Genomic DNA, 26,658 nt, shown 5'->3' with positions numbered 1-26,658 from the left:
GCTTACTATGTTCTAAGCGCTGGGGTAGATACAAGCTAATCAGGTTGGACACAGTCCCTATTCCCCATGGGAATTCCCCACAATTCCCCGCTCTTAATCCCCATTTTACAGAGGAGGTAACGGAAGCCCAGAGAAGGTAGCTTGCCCAAGGTCGCACAGAAGACACCTGGCAGAACCGGAATCAGAACCCAGATCCTTCCGACTCCCAGGCCCAAGCTCTATCCACTAGACCGTGCTGCTTCAAAGGGCTTTTGCATCGATGAAGCTTAGGGAACGCCGGATTGGCTTGCTTCCACACCTGCAGAAATTCCTCCGGGCTGAGGACAGAGAGGGACGGGATCGGGGGGGGGCCGGGCAGCTCCCTAAGAAGATTCAATGCGCTGATGACCACCAGTCCAAGGGCAGACTCCTTTTTGTACCAATCTGTAAATTTATTCACACATTTGATTTAAAAAAAAAAAAGCCACAGTCATTAGTGAAATTGTTACAATTCCAGGAACAGCTACGCTAATGCGAGCCCAGGCCAAGCATCCAGAGAACTGAAGCAGGGCAGAGCACCGAGCGTCTCCAACAGCACAGCCCTCTTGGACGGGAATCCGTTCTCACCCACGCCACGTCACTCGCAGGTACCGGCTACCGCCGGACCCCAGCGGCCAGTCCCGGGACTCGGCTGGACCCCGGGGAACGGGGAGAGGTGGCGGGGCAGGGGGCGGGAGTCCAGGCTGCACCGTGCGCCCGTGGGTCCGGCCGTGATGCATCATCTGTCCCGGGAACGATCCACACGGTGGAGGGCTGGAAAGGAAGCGGGGGTCGGGCATTTCCTTGGCACGGGACTGAAGCCGGAAAAGGGTGTCGCAAAGGGAAAGACGGGCGGGGTGGGCCCCCGCCTCACTGGAGAACCCATCTGACTTGCTGTTAATTCATCCGTCCCATCGCCGGCAGCGCGGCCATCCCAAACCCAGATGGGACTCTCCGACTTGAGCCTTTGGTATCTGCCCCTCTGGCGAACGTAACCGGTCGGAACGAGGCGGGTCTAGCTGGGGTAAACCGAGTCAGAGGCGCGGTCAGTTCCAACGCGCCGAGCAGGGACAGCCCTGGGACGTCGGGTGGGCGGGGGCCGGGGCCGGCGGGGAGGGTCCCTTTCCGGCTTCCTCCTCCGCTGGCTTCGGAAGGGGATACGGGTCAATCTGAGACTAGGAACGCGGAGGGTGAACTCCCGCATCTCAGCCGCTATCGGACGGCTAATTTGCTCCTGGGCGGGTCAGCTTTCCCCACCCTCCGGCCGGTCTGGTCTTCTGACGCTCTAAGGAGGGAGGGGTTGCCCAGGTCTCAGGATTGACCCCCTCGGGCGGCGGGTAATTCACAAGCTAATAGGGGCCCGGGGGCCCAGTCGGTCCCCTAGGTCATCACACCTAGGCTCACCCCACGGGCAGGAGCTACGCAAACATCGGGACGCTTCAGACACAAAGCGGGAAGGATTTTCTTGGCATTGGGATTACAGAGGACCTGCAAAGCTAGCAGCAATCATTGGGCTTCCCTATTCCCCCCTCCCCGCCCAGAAATTAAAATAGAAAATTAAAAAAAAAAAGTTTAATGCAAAATTTCAAGCGGCTCTCCTCCCCCCACGACCCATCCGGCCGTCAGCACACCGGTTGAGGCAGCAGGCTAGGTTTCCAGGGGTTTTCCTTCGCGGCTCCCCGGGTGGAGATCGGGCCGTGTTCTACCGGCCAAACCGGGCGCCGGACCAGATGGGAAGAGCGGGGCACGATGGGGATTGGGGGGGTCCGGCCCCTCCGTGGCTGACCGCAAACTCTGCATCCACGCACATTCGTGCACACGCACGGAGTGAAGGGAAGAGAAGGCACTTGGGCCACAGGGGAAAACCAACACGCGGTCAACATCCTCAAAGATCGGTCGCCACGAGCCATCCTTCCCCTCCCTGGTGAGACCCCCCCGCACCGTGCCCGGTGTGGAATAGGGCAGTGCTGCTGTGTGGGGCCTCCGGGAGTCAGGGCGAAGGAAAAAAACCACTGGGGAAAGAGCTCGAACAGGGAAAAAAGGGTTTCCGTTCTTGCGGAGCGAAGAGGCTTGTCCTAGGGCAGCTCAGTGAGGCACCCAATGCTGCACGTGGAGACACGGGCCTCCTTCCTGTCTGGGGAGGCTTGCCCTTGGGCAGCTCAGTGAGGCACCCAATGCTGCACGTGGAGACACGGGCCTCCTTCCTGTCTGGGGACGGGCCAGCTTTCCTGAATCTAACAGCCTCGCGTACTCGGAGGGGGAGGGGCTGGAAGGGACGGCGGGGCGGCGAGCGGACGGACGGGTGCGTGAGTGTCGGGGACGAGGAGACGGCACAAGGTAAAGCCTGGTACAGATGACGGAGGTTCCGGTCGCTGGGCTGCTGGGCGAGGGCCGCTGGGCTCTCACCGGGCACACGGCTCATCCGAGTCTACGGCGCCGGCCGGAAATGCCTCCTCTCTCAGGCGTATTCAATGCGGGCGGGGCCACGGGAGCCTTCGCTCTTGCGCTCGGGGGTCACGGCCCCCGCCTTGGCCTCACTGCCAGCTTCCAGGGGCTTGGCCGAGATGTAGTCCTTGACTTTGATCTCCATGTTCTTGGCTTTCAGAGTGGCCGTGTGCAGCTTCTCCAGGAAATCTGGCATACCTGTTGAGAGAAGGGGAGCCTCAGGCTCCCGTCAGAGACTTGCCACCGGGGAGAGAGGCCGTCGCTCTCATCCACCGCCAAGGGCCCGGGGGGGGCGGCGCGGCGGACGTGGCTAGAGCCCGGGCCCGGGAGTCAGAAGGGCGTGGATTCTAATCCCGGCTCTGCGACCCTGGGCAAGTCACTTCATTGGGCCTCAGTTACCTCATCTGCAAAATGGGGAGGGAGACTGTGAGCCCCACACGCGACAGGGACTGTGTCCAACCCAGCACTCAGTGCAATGCCTGGCACACGGTAAGCGCTTGGCAAAGACGATAACCGCCAACTGGAAAAATTGCGTCTTCTCCCTTGCCCTCTTCTCCTTTCCTTTCCCCCCTCATCCGGAGCTGCCTGGTAAGGGCAGGAAAGCAGTTATATAATCATAATGATGGCATTCGTTAGGCGCTTACTGTGTTCTAAGCACTGAATACAGGGTGATCGGGTTGTCCCACGCGGGGCTCACGGTTTTAATCCCCATTTTAGAGACGAGGTAACTGAGGCACAGAGAAGTGAAGTGACTTGCCCAAGGTGGTACCATCCTTGACGATGCTCCAGCACCTCCACAACCAGCCTGCGCGCGTCAACAGGGCTCAGATCTCCACGGTGACCAACTGCTCCCCCAGGAGCTCCAGAGACCCTGGAAGCTCAACTTCTTGTCACCGGGCCTCGTTTCCCTCACCACCGCCCAACCGACAGGCCTACGGGCATGGTTTCGCAGCCGCCCCTGCCGATTTCAAAGAAAACACGTACCGTAGCTCCCGACTGACCCTCAAAATGTCTCCGCCCTCCCCACCTTTCCAAGGTCCCCTCCCCTGCCCGGCGCCGTTATCGAGGAGAGGCGACCTCAGACTCAGTTCTTACGTCCCGGGCCCTGTCGAGCCCGTTCCTCCCAGTCCAGGATGTAACCGCTGCTCCGGGGCAGGAGCCGGACGTGAGCAAGAGACAGTTCCGTCTGCCTTGGATTCCCTTCCCGACTTCCCCAACTCACCGCTGGAGACCATCCAGCTGACGCAGTACCGGGGAAACACAGTCTGGGGGTTGTCGCTGTATGTCAGCAAGTAATCGAAACCGTTCTGAAAAAGTGAAATAGGGAAGGGGAGAAGCCTCGGTCATTCTCACCGTCTCCTTCCTACCAAGAGGCCCCCAAGGTTCCGTTCTGGAGAGCGCTTGGACCCTCTCGCTCCCGTCGGCGGATGCTGCTAACTCCGGACGGGAGATAAAATTCCGCCCCTGACGGCATCATCCTCTCCCGGTGCGGATTCCCTCCTGATTCCAGGAGGAGCCCTCTAGTTCCAAGTTTCTCTAATCCTCCAGTTTGGGCATCCCTTTAACTACACCCGGGAAGCCCAGTCTCCTCCCTCGCCCACCTTCCCTACCCAATTCTTAAGTCCCCGAGTTGCACCTTGGATATTTAGAATGGTCTTCCTTAAGGAACCCAGAACTTTAGAGATGCTCTTCAGTTCCACTTCAACGGGCAAGTGCGGGAGGGGAAGAGCAGGAAAAGAAGGGACTCGGAAGTCTAATAAGGGAGCAGAGTAGTTCCTGCAGCCAGAAAAACACCCAGTAATATGCGGGGCAAACCGCCCTTGCGTAAAAAACACTCAGGCGATTCAGCATTTATTGAGCACTGGACTGGGTTCCCGGATTTGTGGTTTTGCCCCACAGTTCTTAGCATTTTCTTCCACTTTATTTCAAGGGAACAGACGACGAGGAGGTCCCGCGAAATGTAGAATCAGAACTTCTGAGAGCAGCATGGCCTAGTGGATACATGACGGGTCTGGGAGTCAGAAGGACCTGGGTTCTAATCCCAGCTCTACCACTTAACTGCTGTGTGACCTCAGGCTGGTCACTTCACTTCTCTTTGCCTCAGTTCCCTCACCTGCAAGATGGGGATTAAGACTCCGAGCCCCAAGAGGGACATGGACTGTTTCCACCCTGATTAGCTTGTTATCTACCCCAGAGCAGAGCACAGACGCCTGGAGCATAGTACGCACTTAACAGATACCACTAAAAAAGAAATCTGAAAGTTTCTCTTCAACAGGGAAGAACTGTGACGATTCTGAGGGGGTCAATCAACCAGAGCCCCGTGAGCGAGACGCAAGAAAGTTCTCCGTAGTCTCACATAATCGGGAGAGTTGTGGGGGTGTGAGGGAGAGACTGCTACCCTTTGAGACCCACAAGAGGAATGAGGCGTTTGGCGCCGGGAAGATAAAAGACATCACACGCCAAATGGCAGCTAGCGATTATCCCCGAACAACGGAGAAACTCTTTTTCAAAGACTGTTTGTTCTTAGATGCTGAGTAAAAGGTGACAGGGAGGTGGAGAGGCCTGTGTCTCAGCCCTTAGCGAGGAACTTTAGAGAGGGAGGGGCATTTCTGCGCAACTGCTCCAAGGCATCAGAGATGATAGTAACAGCAGCATTTACCACAAGTCTTAGGCTCCTGGGAAGTTGAGAGTCAACAAGTGACACATTCCCTGCCCGCAGGGAGCCTCCACTCGAACAAGGGAGACAGCTAAAAAGTATTCAAAGCTTGAGTAATGAACACATACGAATGAGTACTGAGGACGGGTATAAATACGTTCCTAAGAGCTCGAATCAGCCGGTGGGTTTATACTATAAATTATAAAACCCGTTTTTTATATCAACGTCCGTCTCCCGCGCTCTCTGGACCGGAAGCCCACTGTGGGCACGGAAGGCGTCCACCAATTCTGCCTTACTGAACCCTCCCAAGCAATTATTACGGTGAGTGCTCAAGAGGTACCACTGATATGGGTTAGACTAATCACGGAAGGCCTGTTGGACGAGGTGGGATGTTAGGAGGGCTTTGAACGTTGGAAAGAGGGAGGTTCTATTAGATTCGTGGGGAGGGAGTTCCAAGCCAGAGTGAGAGAAAGGACGGGGGCAGAAGAAATGACAATGAAGTATACAGCTAGAAGGTTCGCTTGGGAGGAGCAGAGACGGCGAGTTGAGGAACAGCAGGTGAAGGGAGTAGAGATAAGGTGGGGTAAGTTGATGAGAGTCTTGAAGCCCATGGTGAGGAATTTTTATTTGAAGAGGAGAGACCAAGGAAGCCAGTGGAGGGTTTGGATTTGTAGAGCATTTGTAGAGCAGCATGTAGAGCGCAGAGGCTGGACAGCTGGTTCGACAGCCAATCGGTGACGTGAAACATGACCACAGAGCGAACTACGGCTGGGGGAGGGAAGAGGAGGGTGTTCGGGGTGGCGGGGGGAGTTGGAGGGGAAACGGGGGTGGCATTTTGGGTGGAGGGGAAGGAGCGGATCTGGGAGAGGCCAAGCGGGGAGAACCGACTGGATCTGGCCGAACGCACGCTGCGTCCTGGGCTCCCTCCACCAGCAGCCCCCGGCTCATTCGACACCCAGGTGAGGCTGGGCGTCCTGCCACGCAGAAAGCCTTGGAAGACGAGGGAGAACTCACTTCATCAAATGATTTATGGGGGCGAATGACCATCTGGGACTCATAAGACCGGACTCGCACGAACTCCGGAGATTCTGGCACCCCGGGGTGCTCCACTGCCCTGGCAAAGACAAAGGAAAGGAGGCTTAGAGGACGGGGGGGGGGGGGGGAATCAACACCCACACATAAAGAATCTCCCTGGGGAGGAATGTCTCCGGGTCACGGGCGTGAGCCCAGAGTCTGCATCCACAAGTGGCATCCTGGTGATACTTATTAGTCCAACGGACTCACGGTGCGGCACAAGCTGGACATCGGGATCCCAAATTTCGCAAAGCTCTGCCTCGGTCACGCCAGGGGCTCCCAAGTATGACTAGAATGCCCCTTCGCCCACAGTCCCCTCAGGCCGCCCCGACGCTCCACCGGGGAAGGTGGCTTCAAAAGAGCGGCACAGGATTCCGGCAGACGCCTTAAGGCATGAAAAGGAGAACTCGAGTCCGCTTCCAGGCTCCCCTCTAGCTCGACCCCACAACCACTCCCAGGTACGACCGGAATCCCACTCACCGGGACACCAGCACCATCAGATTGTTTTCGTGATCCACGCTGTAACGCCGGACATACACGTAATCCCGGGAGTACATGGGGTACTGAAGGACAGGAACGGCACGGTTAGGTTTCCGGTCAGACCGGCTAGAGAAAACCAGTCCAAGGGAAGGGGGGCAAGTACTCACAGGGAAGTGAGTTACCCAGTGCAGAACCTCTGATCCGCTAACCACGTCCCTCTCGATCACTTCCAGTTTGATGACCAGGGCATCCCACTTCTTCCTATACTCGGTGTCCAGCTGGGAAGAGAACAAAAAGAGTTCTGAGGAAGTCGAAGAAAACTCAGTAAGCTGGTGGTCCGGGACTGAAAGGCCAAACCACCGAAAATGGGAACGGAACTGTTACTCTCTTCCTTCTCATTAGAACCCTTGAACAATTTTGAGAGCGGCCGCAAAATTAAGGTGGGGCTTCAAGGGGGTGACAACCACTTTCCCGCCCTCCGGAGGGAGATCCCGAAGAGTTCTGAGCCAACCCCAGGTCTTCGCAGGAGAGAAAAGCCTTCGACTCATCCGCCCAGGACTGGAGGGGGGAGGGAAGGGAGGTATAAAAGAGTCCCAGCCAGCGGGGCACAGAGAGTCTTGGAACCCAGAGCCCCGCAGCGGGGAGAGGAGCTCCCGGCTTACTCCGAGAGACTCCGCTTAACTTGAGGGATGGGTTGGGGCCAGGCCGGAGATCTGAGGACCAGAGGAGCCCCTACCAGACTGCCGGGTCAGGGATGGACTGAGGCGAGTGAAGTCTTTATTACCTTTTTAAAAAAAATGGAATTTAAGTGCTTACAATGCGCCAGATACTGCGGTAGCTACAAGCTAATCAGGTTGGACACAGTCCGTGTCCCACATGGGGCTCGCAGTCTTAATCCCCATTTTACAGGTGAGGCACAGAGAAGTGAAGTGACTCGCCCGAGGCGACACAGCAGACAGGCGGCGAATTTGGGGAAGGTCAGCACAAGAGGAACAGAGGTAGAAGGAAGAGGAGAGAGTGCCCACCTCCTGCTACTGGCCACCACGGACCACGGGAAAGGCCCAAGTCAAGGGGATGGTGACTCTGCTCCCTAAACTGGACCCAGGGTGGCCTGTGGAGCCACCAGGGACAGACTGGGCCAGGGACAAGATGGGCTTCTGACTCCCCACCCATAGAGCCCTGGGACAGGAGCAAAAAGCCCCGCTGGCCTGGCCCCAGATCAGGGGAGAGGAGCCCCGATAGGTTCTGGGGTCAACCTGGGGAGCTACGCCTTGCTGGTGATGGGCAAAAACTACAGCTACAATCTCGGTTCCGTATCTCGTGGTTCCAGATGGCCTGGGGGACTAGCGGTCCCCCACCTTCCCACCCCTTCCGGGAGCCAATCTCATGAGGTCCGGGGCTACCTGGGTGCCCGTTAAGTTGAGATGTTAGGGAAAGAGAGTTACAACTGCGAGCGTTTTGAAGCAAGATCTCACAGGAAGAGAGCAAGGTTGCAGGCCAGAGTCTTTGGCCGGACACCTTTTTTAGCCTCCCATGAGGGTGAGCATCTGCTCTGCTCCTCGCTTTTTTGCCTTTAGTATCTTCTTACCACGTGTCCACCCACACAAGACCCTCAGATGACTAAACCCCCTAGACTGTGAGCTCGCTGTGGGCAGGGAATGTGTCTGTTTATTGTTTTTCTGTACTCTCCCATGCACTCAGTATGGTGTTTTGCCCACAGTGCTCGACTGAACGAATGAATGCCGCGGCCGTGCGATCAGTGGTGACCGCCTCTGACAGGAGGACCAGAAATTGCCCGGCTGGGGCCATCTGTGAGGTGCACAGCCCTGAAAATCTGGAAATCCAGAAAAGTGGCTCACGTGGGTGTGGCGAAGACGGCACACGCTACCAGGGTCACAGCGCCTCAGCACAGCATCGGCACCGCGCTGAGGGCACGGGGCCCGCCTACTTGCTCGATGCCCTCCGTGGCCCAGCGGGTACTTGACTGGCAGGGAAACAAGAGTGCGACTGGCCCTTCACAAAGCCAGGGCACCAGAATCCAGTCCTCTGGGCAGCATCTCGGTCCTAAAGTCTCAGAGGTGATGATCATCCATCGCCCCTGAAGGACGACTCCGGTCGACAACCGAGTGGAAAGCTGACAGCTGTGCGACAAGAGTACGGAGGGCACAAAAGCTACCGGCCCCATGTGGTATTTGGAGGGGCTCAGGGAGCACCACGACGCGGCAGGTGGCTTGATGATTCTACGTAGACAACAAACCGAGCTGCGGATATGGGCTCACTCTATCCGACCTGTTGGCTGGCGATATCACCTGCCTCTTCCCTTCCCCCCGACCGACCCCACACGGGCAGAAGATACTTCTGCCCCGGGAAACCATCTGCTTTCCCACCTCGAGGAAAAGACCATCGCTCACCTGAACATTGAAGAACTGCCGGGGGGTCACGTCTGTGTACGTCCCAAAAACTAGAAAAAAAGCAGCGAGGATGAGACGTTTGCCAAGACCACCCTGTGCTGGGTAAGGGTCAATAATCACGTCTTCTAGGCTGAATCCCTCGACGGGCTCACTGGAACCCGTCCCAGGCCCGCCCACTCTACCTACACGGACAGTACTTTCCCCCAGCCAGAATCAGCTAAGCGTTGGTGACGCCGAGATCTTCGGCCTCCCATTCCATTCTGGCTTTCTTCCCGGTCACGGCAAGTGGAAATGAACCAGCATTTCCTGCCACCATACAGTCACTTGAACTTCATCAGCCCGGTCAGAAGTATAATTAGTGGCGTTCGTTCTTCACAATCCACGAGATTGGACAATACAGCATTTCTATGATCAGTGGTACTTATTGAGCGCTTTATTTTTTTTAAATGGCACTTCAGTGCTTACTGCGTGCCAAGCACTATTCTAAGCACTGGGGTGGGTAGAGGACAGACAGACCGGACACGGTTCCTGTCTCACACGGAAGACACGGTCCAAGTAGGAGGGAGAACAGATACGGAATCCCCATTTTAGAGTGGAGGAAACTGAGGCCCAAAGAAGTGAGGTGACTCGCCCAAGGTCACCCAGCAGGCAAACGGGAGGTCCGGGATTAGAACTCAGGTCCTCTGCCCCCCAGGCCAGTGCTCTTTCCACTAGGCCACACCGTTTTACTGGGCGCAGAGCACTCTACTCAGTGCCTGGGAGAGCACGGCCGAGGAAGCGGACACGATCCCCGCTCTCAAAGAGCTTGGGATCTAGCGGGATCAATCCGTGAGGCGGGAAACCGGGGACTGACCTCTATACTGGTACAGCTGTGTCCCAGGAATCGGTCGCCTCCAGAGTTTGAAGTGTTTCTTATCCATCACCATTTCCCACGGCTGCTCCTTGCTGGCTGCGTCCGCCTTTCCTTCGGCTGGAACTTTCATCTGCGGGGCACGGCACTCTCCTCCGCCGCTCTGGAACACGCCGCACATTTCTTCCATCCGGCTCATCTCGCCAATAGACCTGAGGAAATGAAAGAGCGAGCATCCACGAAACAGGGAACTCACTACGCCGGTCAAAGCCGGCCGTTTTACTCCTGGGCAAGTGAGTGGCTAAAAAGAAGAGTTTCCCTTTAAAAACCTCCGGCGAAAAGCTTCTAACGCCTTGGAGGGAGGCAGTTAGGCGAGGAACAGAGCGCTTAACATCATGTTCTGAGGAGGTTTCAGAGGAGAAGCTGAACAAGACCAAACAAAACAGGACACAGAAAGAGGGGGAAGGCTTCCCGGACATGCCGTTTCCCATTCCTCACCGGGCTGTTTTAAGGAGAGGAATACCAAGGCAGAAAGCACACAAATGCCCAGCGCAGAGTAGCAGAAGCTGGAATTAGGCAGCAGAAGAGCAGCGCGGCTCAGTGGACCGAGAACGGGTCTGGGGGGGGTCAGAGGGATCTGGGTCCTAATCCCGCCTCGGCCACCTGTCTGCTGTGTGACCTCGGACGAGTCAGTTGACTTCTCTGTGCCTCGGTTACCTCATCTGGAAAACGGGGATCGAGACGTTGAGTCCCATAACGGCCATGGACTGTGCCCAACCTGATCATCATTTCAGATCTACGCTTCGTACAGCCTGTACAGTCCTCTAGACTCTAAGCCCTCCAAACCGTAAGGTCGTCCTCCACGCCGTAAGCTCACTGTGGGCAGGGAATGTGTCTGTTGTTATCCTGTACTCTCCCAAGCGCTTAGTGCAGGCCCTGCACGCAGAAAGCGCTCAATAAATACGACTGCATGAATGAACACGGTGCCTGGCACAGTAAGCGCTTAAGAAAACGAAGCGGCTAAGTAGGAGCCGGTGCGGAAACGGGAGAGTAAGCTGTCACGCGCAGAAGCGCGAGAGCTGAGTACGGCAAGTAGCATTGGAGGGCAGAAGTGTGAAATTTAGTTGGGGCAGGCTTCCCAGAGGAGATATGGCTTCACACGAGTTTTGAAGAGGGAGAAAGGTGTAGTCTAAAGGGGGAGAGAGCTCCAGAGCAAGGAGGAGAGCGCGAGCAGAAGGTCGGGGAAGGGAAAGATGAAAACAAAGCACGGCGGGCAGGTAGGCTTGAGAGGCATAAGGAGAGCAGAGAGACGTGTAGCGGGAGAAGAGAATGGACAAGTGAGAGAGAGAGAGAGAGAGAGAGCTGATCGAGGGCCTTAAAACCAACGGTCAGAATTTTCGGCTTGATGAGGAGAGGAGAAAGGTAACCACCGAGGGTTTTTCAGAGAGGGGGAGATGTGTGCAGGATGGCATTTGAGAAACGAAGCCGAGGAAGCTGGGAAGCAGTGTGGTCTGGCGGATAAGCCTGAGAGTCAGAAGGACTTGGGTTCTAAAACCGGCTCCGCCACTCGTCTGCTGTGTGACCATGGGCGAGTCGCTTCACTTCTCTGTGCCTCGGTTACCTCCTCTGTAAAATGGAGAATAAGACTGTGAGTCCCACGTGGGACGGGGACCGTGGCCAACCGATTATCCTGTAGTTAGTTCAGCACTTAGCGCTTGGCACATAGTAAGCGCCTAATACCACAGAAAAAAAATCTGAGCGGCAGCGTAAAGTAGGGACTGGAGAGGGGAGAAGTTGGAGAGAGGGAGGTTTGTGAGAAGGATGAGTGAGGCTATGACAACGGCCTTGTGGCCGTTTGGACAGAGAGGAAGAGGCGGATCCTGGAAATGTTGTGCAGGAAAAAAACCAGCAAGATTTTGGGCAGATTTAATGGAGGGATGAAAAAAAGATAGGGAGGAGTTAAGGTTAAAATGCCACAGTCGGGGGCCTCAGAGACTGGGAGGATAGTGACACCGTCGGCTACGATGGGAAAGTTCACGGGAGGGGAGGATTTGGAAGAGGACCGATGAAGGGTTCGGTTTTACACAAACCGAGCTGCAGGCACTTAACTCGCAGACAAGAGGAATTCGCAAAGGACACGAGAGTCTGGTAGCCTCTCACAGGGAGCGGGTGTTGAGTGAGACGAGAAGGAACGGAGCCTTAAGGGAGTCCCACTGTTGAGGCTGAGAAGTGAAGGAAGAGTTAGCGGAAGAGACTGAGAAGGAAGCAGCCAGAGAGGAGGGGAAGAATCGGGTCATCTCGGCATCAAGAAAAAACCCCTTACCTTTAGAAGGCATTCCGTCAGCTTCCCCACTACTCCTCCCCACCCACAACGTGACCTTACTCCCCTCAGACTACAACTCGGCCGCCAAACACCGCACTCCTTTAAATACCGACCCACCTAGGGTACCTCCATCTTATGCCCTCGTCGTCTACCTCTTGCTCAAGCCCTCCTTCATCTCTCTCCCCATCTTCGAAACCCTATCCGCTCCAGGAAGCTCCGCCAGGACGTTCACCCCGACTAACTTCTCATTTCCCAGAAACAATAACGGCAATCACGGTATTTCTTAAGCCCTTACTATTTGCCAAGCGCTCTACGAGGCGCTGGGACAGACGCAAGCAAATCGGGTTGGACACAATTCCTGTCTCACGTGGGGCTCACAGTCTTAATTCCCATTTTACAGACGAGGTAACTGGGGCGCAGAAGTGAAGTGTCCTGCCCAAGGTCCCACAGCAGACAAGTGGCAGAGCTGGGATTAGAACCCCGGTCCTTCTGACTCCCAGGCCTATGTTCTATCCACTAGGCCACACTGCCAACCCAATTCCCCCATTCCCCCCGCTTCTACATACCTGGGCCTGTACCCCACATGTAAAATACGACTTAAGGGCAGAATGGAGTTAGAGAAAGGTAGTCCTTCTACAGTGTAAGCTCACCGTGGGCCGGGAATGTGTCCACCAACTCTGTTGTGTTGTACTCTCCTCTGCACACAGTAAGCACTCAAATACACGGGGAGAGAATTCATGGCTGAGGATCAGATAGGGTAGCTGGCCCTCCAAGGGACTCGCACTCTAAGAATAAAAGGGGAGAGGGGCCGGCGATGGACCCCATCATCAGTGGTATTTGTTGAGTGCTTACATAATTCAGAGCACTAATGTTCAAAGCACTTGGGAGAGTACAACACAAGAGAATTGATAGACAACGTTCCCTGCCCTCAACAACCTTACAACCTAGAGGGGGAGATGGAAGAGAGAGAGAGAGAGAGAGAGAGGGAGGGAGAGAAACACAACAAGAAAACTAAAATAAATAAATAAAATTAAATCAACGTACGGGCGAAGGACAGTGTGAGAGAAAGACTTTGGGGAGCTCATGCAGAGGACCACCTCACAGTCCAAAGACAATGAGGAGCGCGGGACTACGTCAGTGAGTAGGTATGTGAACACTGTGCAACCTTCATGGATATCTTCCCGAACAATCAGATAGTTTTATTTTTTTAGTGCGTGCTATGTGCTAAGTACTGCGGTAGATTCGAGGACGCGATACCTACAGTCCCTAGCCCACCGGGGCCCTACCATCTTATTCCTGCTTTACAGATGTGGAAGTGGAGGCCCGGAGAGAATTTAAGTGACTTTCCAACAATCACCTGGAAGGCTGGCTGGAGTTCCAAAAGTCAACCCGGGTCTCCAGCCACCCAGCTCTGCCCTCCGTCAACTAACCAAGCTGCTTTCCAACTGCACCTCCGTGGAAGAAAGCAGTGAATGCGGTCTAAGGTCATCGCTGAAAAATGAAAACGAAGGACTAATCGCAAACTGTGGAAAAACAGTGCAGACGTCTGTAAACTCCTAGAGGGCGGAAGCCAGGAGTTCACACTTCTACCCTCAGTGGATGCTAAATACACTTTGAAGACTAAAGAAAACACAGTATATAGGCGTTTCCGAACCAGTCGTCAGTTGCCAGGTTTTGAAAAAAACTGCAACTTCTTGCCCAAGGCCGCTGCTTCTACAAAGAGAAAATGAAAAGTCTAAGATATTAAGGCCGGCAGTACTCATCTGAATCAATGCTACTGACTGATGACAAAGCTCCATTCATGATGTCAAGGAACCATCTTTGGAGAGGCTCTTGGCAAAGAGAAAATAAACTTCACATACCTGATAATTAATTTAGATGAAAAGGGGAGGGCTCATTGGCCTTTCCTCTCCCAAGCAAGCTCTTATTATTTCTGGCATTTATTAAGCCCTGACTATTTGCCAAGCCAGGGGACAGACACCCAGACGGTCAGCTTCGTCCCAGGCTCCATCAGGCAGGGAAGCTCACGCTTTTCGGATTGGAAGGGGGCAGGCTTTTAGAGATGAGGCTGATGGCCGATGGAGGGGCTGACTCCCGCTCCCGCACTCTTCCCGGGAAACCCGGCAGCCTCTCCCGAGGCTTTCACTTCCGCGAAGAGGATTCTGACTTACACTGGGTTTCGGGCCACTCTTCCTCTAATTCCATGCCGACGGGGCCGGGAGAACAAGAAATGTGAGCAATCCATACCCTCAGACCCACGGCCTACCCTGGAAAGAGCCCAGACCTGGAAGTCAGAAGACTTAGGTTCTAATCCTGACACGGCCGCTGGCCTGCTGCGTGACTGTGGGCAAGTCGCTTCACTTCTCCACGCCAGTGTACTAGGACGCTGCTCGGTCGTTCCACTGTACGACAATTCCTTGTGCTGACCGGCCCCTCAGTGTAGCGGGAAGGAAATCGCACGAGAGAGACAGAGAGCGGTTTGAGATCAGCCGGTTCACTTCTGTCCGATGAAGCCGGACATAGGCTGCGAGCTGTCGGGGTGACAGTGGAATTCTATGCGCACGCTCACATCTGGACAGAAGGTAACGACTCCGTGGTTCCTTCAGCGTGAAATATAACCAGGCCAAGAGGGGCCGCTTCAAATATTCTCCCCAGTGTGGAAACTCTGATTACAAGGACCTCCCTGGGTTGTGGCCGAAATTTGGTGGTTACTCATAATCCAAACTTGGACGGTTTTCGGAATATGGTTGAGATAAATATTCCAGCTCTTAAGTCAAGCTTCTAGGAGAAGTGCTTGCTCATCCTCAGAGTAGGATTAATAATAGGAATCTGCTAAGCATACTCACTATGGGCCAAGCACTAGGACTCAGGAGGACCTGGATTCTAATCCCGGCTCCGCCACATCTGCTGTGTGACCTCGGGTGAGAAGCTTTACTTTTCTGGGCCTCAGTTACCTCATCAGTAAAATGGGGATTAAGACTGTGAGCCCTACGTGGGACAATCATTTCATTGTTCCCCACCAGTCAAGGGCGGGAAAGGGCAAGGCTGCCTTGGGAAAGAGTGACCGGGGACACGGCTCCGGCAGGTCTCGTGACAGCAAGAAGGCGGAGGCAGACTGAGAAGGACAAGTGTAGGGCCGAGGCGAAGAGGAGCTGTCTCTCCACGACGGGGCCGGTGTTACGGGATGGGGATGCGGAGACGCAGGGCAGCAAACTGGTTGGGAGAGTGGTAACTGCATGGATTAAGCACTCGCTGTGTGCGGAGCACTGTCCTAGGCGCTGAGAGCGAAGACGCAGATGGGAATTGGACACCATTCCCGTCTCTCGAGGCGGGGGGCTGATAATCATCGGGAAGCACTCTCGGGGGCGGGTGACTTAGCAGAAGGATTCACATAAGCCTCCTTCCTCCTCCTGGAAAGTCGCTGCCCCGTGTTCTCTTCTACTCGCAGGGAAACTCCACCCGCTTAGCAACAGAGGCACCAGCAACCACATGATGCTCCAAGTTGGGAGCGAAGGGATTCATCAGTATTGTGTTGCCTACGCGCAGTCCCCAACCCATCAACGGGAAAGGAGTCTTTGTCAATGAGGCTTTTGTGTAGAAGAGAGAGAGCGGATCAACACCACAGCTCAAGCTGCTCACAGAAAACAACCCAAAAACCACAGGCCACTGCAGCACACACCGAGAGCCTTCACAAAGCGGGTGGAGCTGAACACGCCGCCAAATCACCCTTTGGCTAAAATAAGTAAGGTAACGGGACATTTCTGTTGCCCAGTTTGGCCCTCAAGATAAAAACCCGGAGGCTTCTCTTCCCTACGGGAGGTGCCTTGTTAGCAGCTCAAATGGACTGTCTCCACGGCTAGAGCATTCTGAGACGGCCAATCTCTACAGGTAATACTTGCAAAAGATCCCGTTAAGATCGGGGGGCTATTGGGCTTGGAACGCAGTGCATGTCGAGCGTGAAGGTGAAATGAGAAGGATTTCGGACGATATTGGAATCGCGGAGGGAGGAAGGGCGAAGAAGGGTAGAAATGTCTCGTGAGACCACCGCCCCCATGCCTCTCATAATGGCCCGGAACCTTCCCTGGAGCGAGGCGACCCACCTGCAGTCCAAAAGCTGTGCTCAGAGGGACCCCTACCAATGTCCCCATCCGGGACGACGACCCGGAGTCGGTCCGCTATTTAGGTTCCCAAGATCTCGCTGCCCCCCGACCCCGAGTAAACCGGGAAAACGAACCACAACTGGCAGCCGCCCGCGACACTAACCGTCTGGTGCCGACGGCGTCCGACAGAGTAACGGAGATGCGAGGAAAGAAGGGCCAAAAGAGAGTGTCGTGACCAACTGGGAGAGACGGTTGGAGGTTTCCTTCCCTTTTATCGGGACTAAAGTGTTACCTGAGTGTGAAAAAGGACTGTGGTTTACCGTGTGCCTTCATCTGGACAAGTACAATAAAGACAAACTCAACTTCCTCTCCACTACTCTGCCCCGAGGACGGTGGGCGTTCCGCCATCCCAACCGAGATGCACCACCCGCGAAGAATCTGTCCCACCTGATTCTTCTTCTTACAGCACCCCTTGGCAGACAAACTGTTACTGAGCGACGCTGCACCCCTCTGAACTCAGTCCCCCGGGGTCTTGAAAACCCACGCACGCTACTCTGATCCCAAGACTTGGGCCGGGGGTAGGGAATCCGCAACTACGTCGGCACCGGTTTGGGCATCTCGTAAGGATGCTTCGGACTGTCGAAGTTTGTCGGGGTCCTCTTTGGACGACGAGTCGTCTGAATGAGCTGCACTTCACTCATTAATGTGGGCAACATCCACCCCTCCCTAGCTCAACAACTTCTTCGGTTATCTGCTCAGGGCCCTGAAAACCTGACGCAAGCTGGGGGCGGAACTGCCTCCAAGACCCGGCGTGGCTTAGCGGAGAGAGCACGGACCTGGGAGTCAGAAGGACCTGGGTTCTAATCCCGGCTCTGCCACTTGTCTGCTGGGGGATGCTGGGCGAGTCACTTCACTTCTCTGCGCCTCAGTCAACTCATCCGCAAAATGGGGATTAAGAAAGGAACGGGGACCGTGTCCGACCTGATTAGCTTGTTACAATGATAATAATAATGTCGGTATTCGTGAAGCGCTTACTACGTGCCGAGCGCCGTTCTAGGCGCTGGGGTAGATACAGGGCGATCAGGCTGTCCCTCGTGAGGTTCAGTGTCTTGATCCTCATTTTACGGATGAGGTTCACGGAGGCACCGAGAAGTTAAGTGACTTGCCCAAAGTCACACAGCCGACGGGTGGCGGAGCCGGGATTCGAACCCATGACCTCTGACTCCTAAGCCCGTGCTCTTTCCACTGAGCCACGTGTTATCTACCCCTACGCTTAGTACGGTGCCTGGCACAGAGTGAGTGCTTAATAAATACCATTAAAAAAGAAAAGGAAAAAAAAAACCAACCAGCCACTGCCGATTGCTTAATCCTGGCTGGAAAGTTGGTGTGGCCGGGTGTTTACCCGGGGCAGGGCATCACCCGATAAAGGTTCCACCCGAGGGGTGGTTGTGACCTGGGGTGTTATTCCTGCTCTGAGGCCCTGCCGACTGAAGAGGGGCATCCGGGAACCACGTGAGCTAACTGCACGAGAGTCTGAGGCTGGAGGAACTCAGGAGGAGCTCACACACAGCCTCGATTCAGCCCCAGGTTCTCACACCTGGGGGGCTGGCGGGCAGGGGGAGGCCGGCGCCAACCTGCATCAGTCAGTCTCGAGTAGCGTCGGCATAGCCCTCCCCACGACTCCTTATAAGTTCTTCGAGGTTTTCTTCCTGAACCCAACATAAACTGAACAAAGGAGAACAAGCAGAGTCAAGTTGCTACAGATCCGGAACCGCGCCGCGTAGGCAATCGGGCCTCCTCCGATCGACTGCATTTATCGAGCGCTTACTGTCTGCAGAGCGCTGTACTAAGTGCTTGGGAGGGTTCGGTACGACAGGGTTGGCAGACACGCTCTCCGTCCACCGGGAATTTAGAGTCTAGAGGGGGAGACAGACGGTAATACAAATCAGTACATTACAGATACGTACCTAAGTCTGGGGGGCGAATATCAAGTGTTCAGAGACTCCCCCGGAACGGCCCTGGAAAGGGAGGGGTTGGTCATCTCCTTCCACGTGCCAGGGGCGACTTGGGCAAATCTTCGGAAAAATTGCTATGGCTGTTAGGTTCGGGCCCGGCCAGGGCCCCCAGATCCAACTGACGCCCCGGCGTGGTCTCTATTCTCTCCTTCCCCGCCCCAGCCGGGCCCACCCGAAAGGGTTCCGTGACTTTCGGCTGGGCTAGGCCGAAGGTCCACTCCCTCGGAGAGGCGCCTACGCGGATTCCCAGGCTAGGGTCTGGCCCCGTGCCCTGAACGCATAGCAACCGACTCTCCACGTTCAGTTGGCTGGCTCCTACACCAACGGTGGATGGAACGAGAGGCTCCTCGGGGCAAAAAACGGAAGCCGGGACAAAACCCTAGGCTGGTTTTCAGAAGCCCACGAAGGAGAAATCTCACCGTGGGCCACCAACAGTAAGTACGGGGGCGGGGGGGGGGGGGGAACCTTAGTCGGGTTGTCTCCGGCTCCCAACTGTTACCGACTTGGACTCCACTTGGACTTGGAGAGTGGCTGATGAGAAACAGGATTTGGGGTAGTGTGGGATCCACCACACCTCTATCCAACTCTGGGCATATCATAAAATAGATACTCATCAGCACAACACCCAAGGGCAGTGGGAGATAAAAAAGGGACAGAAGCCTCTTATCCCAGAGAGGACAAAAGCCTCTTTAGCTTCAGTACCCTGCTCAGCAGAGGCCAGAAGGACTTTAACATAGCCAATGGCTCATTTACTTAGAGGGGGGAGAACTACAAAAAAAAAAGAGATTGATTCCTTCATCTGCCAGTTCTAAATCGATACCGTTTTCTTTCCAATCCTGAACACTCACTTTTGCGCATTTCTCAATTTCCTTCCTCATCTTACCGTCGTGAAGTTACAGTCAAAATACGCCGCTTTAATCTCCCTTAGTCTTGCACTGGGCTCTTCGTATTTCGAAACGCTAACGCACCAATAAAAGGGAATCAGGAGTGCAGGAAGGCAATGGACCCCAGTGGATAAGAGGCCTGCACATTAGGAGATGTAGGGTGGACTGGTGGAAAGAGCCCCAGGCCGGGGAGTCAGAGAACCTGGGTTCTAATCCTGGCTCTGCCATCTGTCTGCTGGGGGACCTCGGACTTGTCGCTTCACTTCTCTGTGCCTCCGTCACCTCATCTGTAAAATGGGGATTGAGACTGGGAGCTCTAAGTGGGACAGGAACTGCATCCACCCTGGTTAACTCGTATCTAGCCCCGGGCTTAGTAGAGTGTCTGGCACAAAGGAAGGGCTTAACAAATACCATTATTAGAAAGGAAAGAAAACGGAGGCCTGGGTTCTATTACTGGCCCCGATATTGACTCTCAAGAGTATCCCTGGGCAAATCAAGCACTCTGGCAAGTTTCCTTGCCAACTCGAAGAAAACGGCATTAAGACTGCCCGGTGCAGTGAGCTCCTTAGAGGTAAAGGAAACACAAGTCCAAGGTGGCGGTGGTGGTGGTGGTGGTAGAACTAAGGGTCTTTTGAGTAGGATCACAAGGCGCGTCTTGTGATCCGCAGGCCCGGGTTAGGCACGTTCCAGAAAGAGGATGTTCAGACTCGTTAGAACCGTAGAGTGTAGAATGGCCAAGGCTGATTTAGATATCATCCGATAATGGCGGTTTTTACCAGCACTAAAACAAAGTATACTGACAGGAAGAATAAGAAGAGCTCTTTGGAAAGCCAACCGCCTGTGATTCGCGACATCAAAGTCCCCGCGAGCAATCTTCTAAGAGCCAAGGGCAAAGAGGGCACATTTTCTAAACTGAATATACCAGTAGGGTCTATTTCAAAGCGCACAGAAGATCAAACGCAAAGCAAAATACGGTGACTCTTCCGCCAGAGCAATCCATTCAACCTAAAAATAATGACAAACTTTTGCAATGGAGCCCTTTGAAGCCACTGTGCCGCTATATTTTAGATGAAAAGGAATTAAGTACCGAATATGACATCTTTTTAAAGTCTCCTGTGTGTGCGTGGAAAAACGAAAAAAAAAAAAAAAAATCAGCAGGCCGAAAGCGGGAGCGTCAAAATTTAACAGTGTTATAAAAGAAAACTCAGAATATAATAGGGGTCTCCTGGGAGACTGCCAGGCTATAGTTCGGTCCTTCAAAAAAGGGAAATAATAGCTAATCATTTGCCAATTAAGCTTCCATTTGGGAGAAAGTAAGGAGACCCAGACCCCTCTTCCTCTCTCCTTCACCCCTCCCTTCCATCCCCCAACTCCCAGCACTTCAGACGACCTTGAGAAATCCTATACCAGGCACTGAACTAAGACCAGTAAGGAGACTCCAAATCCCGATCTTTCTGTCTAGAGAAGGAGTCACCGACTCGCTTGGCCCGTCTGCAGCCGCTTCCCATTCTATCCCCTCAGGGTCATCTCCCAACGTGGCGTCCACACTGGGCAACGCGGGGGTGGTGCCGAGCTAAGGCAGCACAAAACAGAAGACGACGCATAACAGTAACAGCCCCGGTATCTAGTTCAGAAAACAGGACACCCCCAGCCCCCAACGAGAACTCCCTCCTAAAATCCTGGATTGGCTTCCGGAAGGAAATGTCAAGCTGTAATGTACCACTCTCAGGGAGGCCTAGTGGAAAGGAATCGGGCGATCCGGGTTCTAGTCCCGACTCCACCACTTGCCTGCCTGTGACCCCGGGCCGGTTGCTCGGTTTCCTCACCTGAAAAACGGGGGCGATAGAATAATAAAAGTAATAATAACCGTGGTATCTGTGAGGCGCTTGCTATGTGCCAGGTTCTGGACTAAGTGCTGCGGTGGCTCTAAGTAAACCGGGTTAGACACACTTCCTGTCCCACATGGGGCTCGCCGTCTCCGTTTAACAGAGGGCGTACCCGAGGTGCAGAGGAACCAGAGTGACTTGACCAGATTCGCACAGCTGACAAGTGGTGGAGCTGGGATCAGAACCCGGGTCCTTCCGAATCCAGGCCGGTGCTCTATCCACTAGGCCACCCTGTTTCCCAATGACCGTTCACCCTCCCGACTGTGAAACCTGTAAGGTTTAAGGGCAATGTCCAATCCGATTCTCTTCTATCGACCCCCAATACCTAGCACCAAGTAAGCATTTTTGCGAGCCCCACTTGGGTACAGGATCTGCGTCCAACGTGTGGGATCTGTATCTGTCCCACTGCTTACGGCATTGATTGACACACAGCGGGCACTTGGACACGAGTGATATATTTCATAAATACACCTCTGGAACATCCTGCCACATCACGGGTTGAGCTAAGAAACTGAAATGTTGGGCTTAGTATTGGTGGAGACATTTCATGGAGTTTTAAAAACAGTCACCTGGTTAAAAAATTCATCGATCGTATCCATTAAGCGCTTACTGTGTGCAGAGCACTGTACCCAACACTTGAGAAAGTACAATACAGCAATAAAGAGGGATAATCCCAGCCCATGACGAGTTCACGGTCTAGAGGGGAGGAGACAGACATCGATACAAATAAATAAAATTACAGATAGAGACGTAAGCGCTGTGGGGCTGGGAGACGGAGGGAAAAGCAAAGGGAGGAAGTCAGGGAGACGCAGCAGGGAGTGGGAGATGAGGAAAAGTGCGGCTTAGACGGGGAAGGCCCCTTGGAGGAGATGTGCCTTCAGTAAGGCTTTGAAGGTGGGGGAGAGCAACTGCCTGGTGGATTTGAGGAGGGAGGGCGTTCCAGGCCCGAGGCAGGACGTGGGCCGGGGTCGGTCGGCCGCGACACAGGTGAGATGGAGATACAGTGAGAAGGGTAGCACCGGAGGAGGGAAAAGTGCAGGCTGGGTTGTAGAAGGAGAGACGCGAGGTGAGGTAGGATGGGGGCCAGGTGAGGGACAGCTTGAAAGCCAATGGTGAGGAGTTTCTGTCTGATACGGAGGTGGACGGGCAACCAATGGGGATTTCTGAAGGGGGGTGGTGACGTGTCCTGAACATTTCTGTAGAAAGATGGAGCCGGGCAGCGGAGTGAAGAGTGGACTGGAGCGGGGAGAGGCAGGAGGTTGGGAGGTCAGCAAGGAGGCTGATGCGGTAATCTAGGCGGGATAGGATGAGGGACTGTAGTAACGCGGTAGCGGTTTGGAGGGAGAGGAAAGGGCGGATTTTAGCGATGCCAATACTGGTTTAGGCTACACCAATCTGAGCTAACTGCAAGGCCTTGAAAGTCAGAACTCTGACTCGACTCCTAGCAGGAAAAAATGATATTCTAATCTCTAAATTTTGCCTCAATATGGGCAATATAGTTAAGATGAAGCATAACAGAAAGAGTATTGAAGTGTTTTCTGTGTGCTAGAGCCGGGAAAGAAGTTTTTAGTGGAATCAGAACTGACTGTTCTCCGTCAACTCTGTACCCAGAAGCTACATTCAAGACCTGTTACGAGCGTGCAGGGTATATGTACACTCGAAGACTCGGCCTAGCGGAAAGAGCCCAGGCCTGGGAATGGACAGACCGGGATTCTAATCCCACCTGTGCCCCCGGCCTGCCGTGCGAACTACTTAACTTCTCTGCGCCTCCGTTTCCTCATCTGTAAAATGGGGATTAAATACCTTTTCCCCTCCTACCTAGACTGTGAGCCCCATGTGGGACCGGGACAGCGTCCAAACCCTGTCCACCCCATCACTGTGGACACCACCACCATCTTCTGCTCACGCCTGTAACGATCCTCGTTTCGTGTGCTCTCACTCAACCCACGTAGTCTGTCGGTAAATCCTGTTAAGTTCTACCTACGCAACACCCCTAGACTCTGCCTCTCTCTCTTCATCCAAACTGCTACGACGTTAATCCAAGCACTTATCCTATCCCCACCCTGACGACCGCAGCCTCCTCGCTGACCTCCCTGCCTCTTGTCTCCCCCGTCTCTGGTCCATACCTGACTCTGCTGCTTGGAGCGGTCTTTTAAAAAAAGTTCAATCCACATCTCCCCACTCAAGAACCTCCAGTGGTTGCCCATCCATCCCCGCATCGAGCAGAAACTCCTTACCATCGTCTTTAAAGGGACTCCGTCGGCTCTCTCCGACCTATCTCATCTTGTCTGTCTCATCTCCTACGACTCAACCCGCTCCCTTCATACCCATTCACTCGGGCACCGACCTACTCACCGTACCTCACTATTGCGCCCTTCGCCACCTCCATCCCCTGGCCTGGAACTCTCTTCCTGCTCAGAGGTGATGGATCACCACCCACCCCACCTTCAAAGCCCTGTTAAAAATCACACCTCCCCTAAAAGACCCCCTCGACCCATTTCCCTTCAATTTTTTTCCTTAAGGCACTCGATAGTCCCCGCAGCACTGGTCTACATTTCCATTTCCCCTATCACTCCCAAACTCCGTACCGCTGATTGACTGATACACTCTTGTGCTTGGCATATATTAAGCCCTTAAAAAATAGCGCACCGGTTATTATTCGCTGCCCAATGCCCTGGCACATATATCTCTACACACTTTATATATATATCTGTTTTATATACATATAATTTTTTTCCAAGTGTCCTCAGAGAGTGACATCTCCGCTTCAACTTCCTTCGCCTGAACTCTTCCCGTTCCACTCGCATCCATCCGTATCGTCCTCGTTTCGAGTTTCCAAACCTTTCGGAGGAAAGGAAACCTTCTCACCTATCACTGTATCTGTTCAACGCCTACTATCCCTCAAGGGCCAATCTGAGCGCTGGGGTGGCTACACGTTAATCGGGTGGGACGGTCCCCGCCCCATCTGGGGCTCACCGTCTAAGAAGGCGGGTTATCAAATCCCCATTTTACAACTGAGGCACAGAGAAGTGATGGGACGTGCACGAGATCACGATGCGGTCAACCGCACGGACTGAGCGCTCCCTGTGTGCGAAGCACTGTACCGGGAGCTTGGGAGACACGACAGTAAACCTTCCCCGCCCACAAGCGGCAAGAGGAAAGGGGCAGAGCCGGGATCAGCGCCAGGTCCCCTGCAGCCTCGTGGTGGGCAGGGCACGTGTCTACCGACTCTGTTGGGATACTGCAAGTGCTTAGTGCAGCATTCTCAAGCCTTCTCACACTCGAGTGCTCGGCGCAGCGTTCTGCACGCCGCCGGCGGTCAGTAAAGAGGATGGACTGAATCCCCCGCGACCGCGCCGCTTCCAACGGCCTCGACGCGGGGGATTCGGCCGAGGGAGTCGGCCGGCAGCGGACGGAGGGACGGCAGAGGAGGACGGGCCTCCCCTTCGGAGAAGCAGTGTGGCCCAGTGGCGAGAGCCCGGGCTTGGGAGTCGGAGGTCGGGGGTTCTCAGCCCGGCTCCGCCGCTCGCCAGCTGCGTGACCTTGGGCCAGTCACTTCACTTCTCGGGGGGGCCTCGCTTCCCTCGTCTGGAAAACGGGGATGATGACAATAATAATAATATCGGTATCGGGTTAAGCGCTTCCTATGCGCAGAGCACCGTTCCGTTGCCGAATTGCCCATTCCAAACGCTCAGTACAGTGCTCTGCACACAGTAAGCGCTCAGTAAATACGAGCGAATGAACGTCGGGAGGGCCGGGGTAGGCCGGCGCTCCGCACGGAGTCGGCGCTCCACCGACGCCGGCGCTTTTATCGCTCTCCTGGGGCAAACGGGGCCGGGGGTGAACAGATAGATGCCACGGTCCCGCCGAGGGGCGGGCGGCGGGGGCGCGACCCACCTGTGCAGCTCCTCCTGGCGAATCCTCTGGTCCTCCCAGAGGAAGATGCCGGTGAGGGCGGCCATGAGGTTCCAGGCCCGGGCCGGGCCCCGTGGGGTCGGGGGGGCGCGGGCCGCCCGCCGCAGACGCTCGGCCCCCGGGCCCGGGCCCAGCCAGCCCAGGACGCGGCGCGGCAGGGCCAACGACAGGCCGCACGGGGGGCGCCTCCGCAGCCACGACAACATGGTGCGGCCCGGCGGGGCGGGAGGGCGAACGGGCGAACGGGCGGGCGGCGGCCGCTTCTCCTCCTCCTCCTCCTCCTCCTCCTCCCTCCTCCGCGGCGGCTCCGCCCACCGGGGGCGGCCGCGGCCGCGGCCCCCGCCCCCGCCGCCTCGGTTGGCGCTCCGGCCTCCGCCCCGCGCGCCGCCCCCCTCTCCTCCGAGGCCCCGCCCCCCGCCGTCGCCGCCGCCGGGGATTGGGCCCCGCCGCCGGCCCCTCTCGCTCATTGGCCCTCCCGCCCGTCCGTCACGGCGAGGGAGCCCGGGGGGAGCCCGTCGAGGGCGGGGAGCGGGGCCTCGCCCGCCGCCATGTCGGCCCCTAGACGCGAGGGCCCGCTCGGCGCCGCCGCCTCCGTCGATCGGGATGGCCATGACCGGCTTCGAGAACGGCGGTGGAATCTCTCCTACCCTTCCTTCTATTTATCTATCTGTTTCTCTCTCCTTGATTCTCTCTCTCTATTCGTTGATCCTCGATTCTAGTGATCTATTAATTTATCCTTGATTCTTTTTATTTTTCTATTCATTTATCCTTGATTCTATTTATTTATCTATTACTTATCCCTGATTTTACTTATTCATTGATCTATTTATTTTATTGACTTAGCTGCTTATTGATTCATTTATCCTTCATTTTATTTATTTATGCGTTTATTTATCTATTTATCCTTGATTCTATTTATCCTTGACTCTTTCTACCTCTCTATTTATTCATTTATCCTTGATTCTATTCATTTATCTATTCATTTATCCTTGATTCTATTTATTTATCTATTATTTATCCTTGATTCTGTTTATTCATTTTATTTACTTATCTGCTTATTTATTCATTGATCCTTGATTTTATTTACGTATTTACCTATTTATCCTTGATTCTATGTATTTATTCATTGATCCTTGATTCTATTTATTTTTTCTATTTATCTATCCTTGATTCTATTTATTTATCCTTGATTCTATTTATCTATTTATTTATCCTTGATTTTATTTATTTATCCTTGATTCTATTTATCTATTTATTTATCCTTGATTTTATTTATCTATTTATCCTTGATTCTATTTATCTATTTATTCATTTATCCTTGATTGTATTTATTAATTTTTTATCTATTTATCTTTGATTCTATTTATTTATCCTTGATTCTATTCATTTATTTATCCTTGAATCTATCTATCTATATCTATCTATCTATCTATCTATCTATCTATCTATCTATCTATCTATCTATCTATCTATCTATCTATCTATCTAGCCAGCCTTGATTCTGTTTATTGCCATTGCTCTTGGTCTGTCCATCTCCCCCGATTAGACCGTAAGCCCAACAAAGGGCAGGGACTGTCCCTATCTGTTACCGATTTGTCCAT

General features: G+C 54.3%; 1 protein-coding gene across 2 annotated transcripts; it reads right to left on the bottom strand.

Annotated features, from left to right (window-relative positions):
* Positions 1-410: 410 nt before the first annotated feature.
* STARD7 (StAR related lipid transfer domain containing 7) lies at positions 411-25,321 on the bottom strand. Of its 2 annotated transcripts, none has more exons than XM_029073411.2 (8): positions 25,040-25,321; positions 9,938-10,146; positions 9,085-9,134; positions 6,841-6,951; positions 6,674-6,756; positions 6,134-6,233; positions 3,686-3,770; positions 411-2,661 (listed from the first exon to the last, which is right to left on the bottom strand). In XM_029073411.2, exons 1-8 carry the CDS (start codon positions 25,261-25,263, stop codon positions 2,477-2,479), a joined length of 1,047 nt encoding a protein of 348 aa, XP_028929244.1. In that variant the 5' UTR covers positions 25,264-25,321; the 3' UTR covers positions 411-2,476. The 2 variants fall into 2 exon arrangements, with proteins under 2 accessions (XP_028929244.1, XP_039769172.1); XM_039913238.1 differs by lacking the exon at positions 25,040-25,321 and adding an exon at positions 18,325-18,559.
* Positions 25,322-26,658: the final 1,337 nt, after the last annotated feature.

Source organism: Ornithorhynchus anatinus, chromosome 10, assembly GCF_004115215.2.
Source record: "Ornithorhynchus anatinus isolate Pmale09 chromosome 10, mOrnAna1.pri.v4, whole genome shotgun sequence".
Classification (NCBI taxonomy): domain Eukaryota; kingdom Metazoa; phylum Chordata; class Mammalia; order Monotremata; family Ornithorhynchidae; genus Ornithorhynchus; species Ornithorhynchus anatinus.
This window is presented reverse-complemented; position numbering and strand designations above follow the sequence as displayed.

Bases quoted from the DNA above. Each gene is read 5' to 3' on its own strand.
- STARD7 (XM_029073411.2), bottom strand. From the start codon at position 25,263: ATGTTGTCGTGGCTGCGGAGGCGCCCCCCGTGCGGCCTGTCGTTGGCC. The intron at 6,952-9,084 runs GTGAGCGATGGT...TTCTCTTCCCAG, and splicing joins GGCAGTTCTTCAATGTTCAG to CTGGACACCGAGTATAGGAA. The intron at 6,757-6,840 runs GTGAGTACTTGC...CCTGTCCTTCAG, and splicing joins ACTGGGTAACTCACTTCCCT to TACCCCATGTACTCCCGGGA.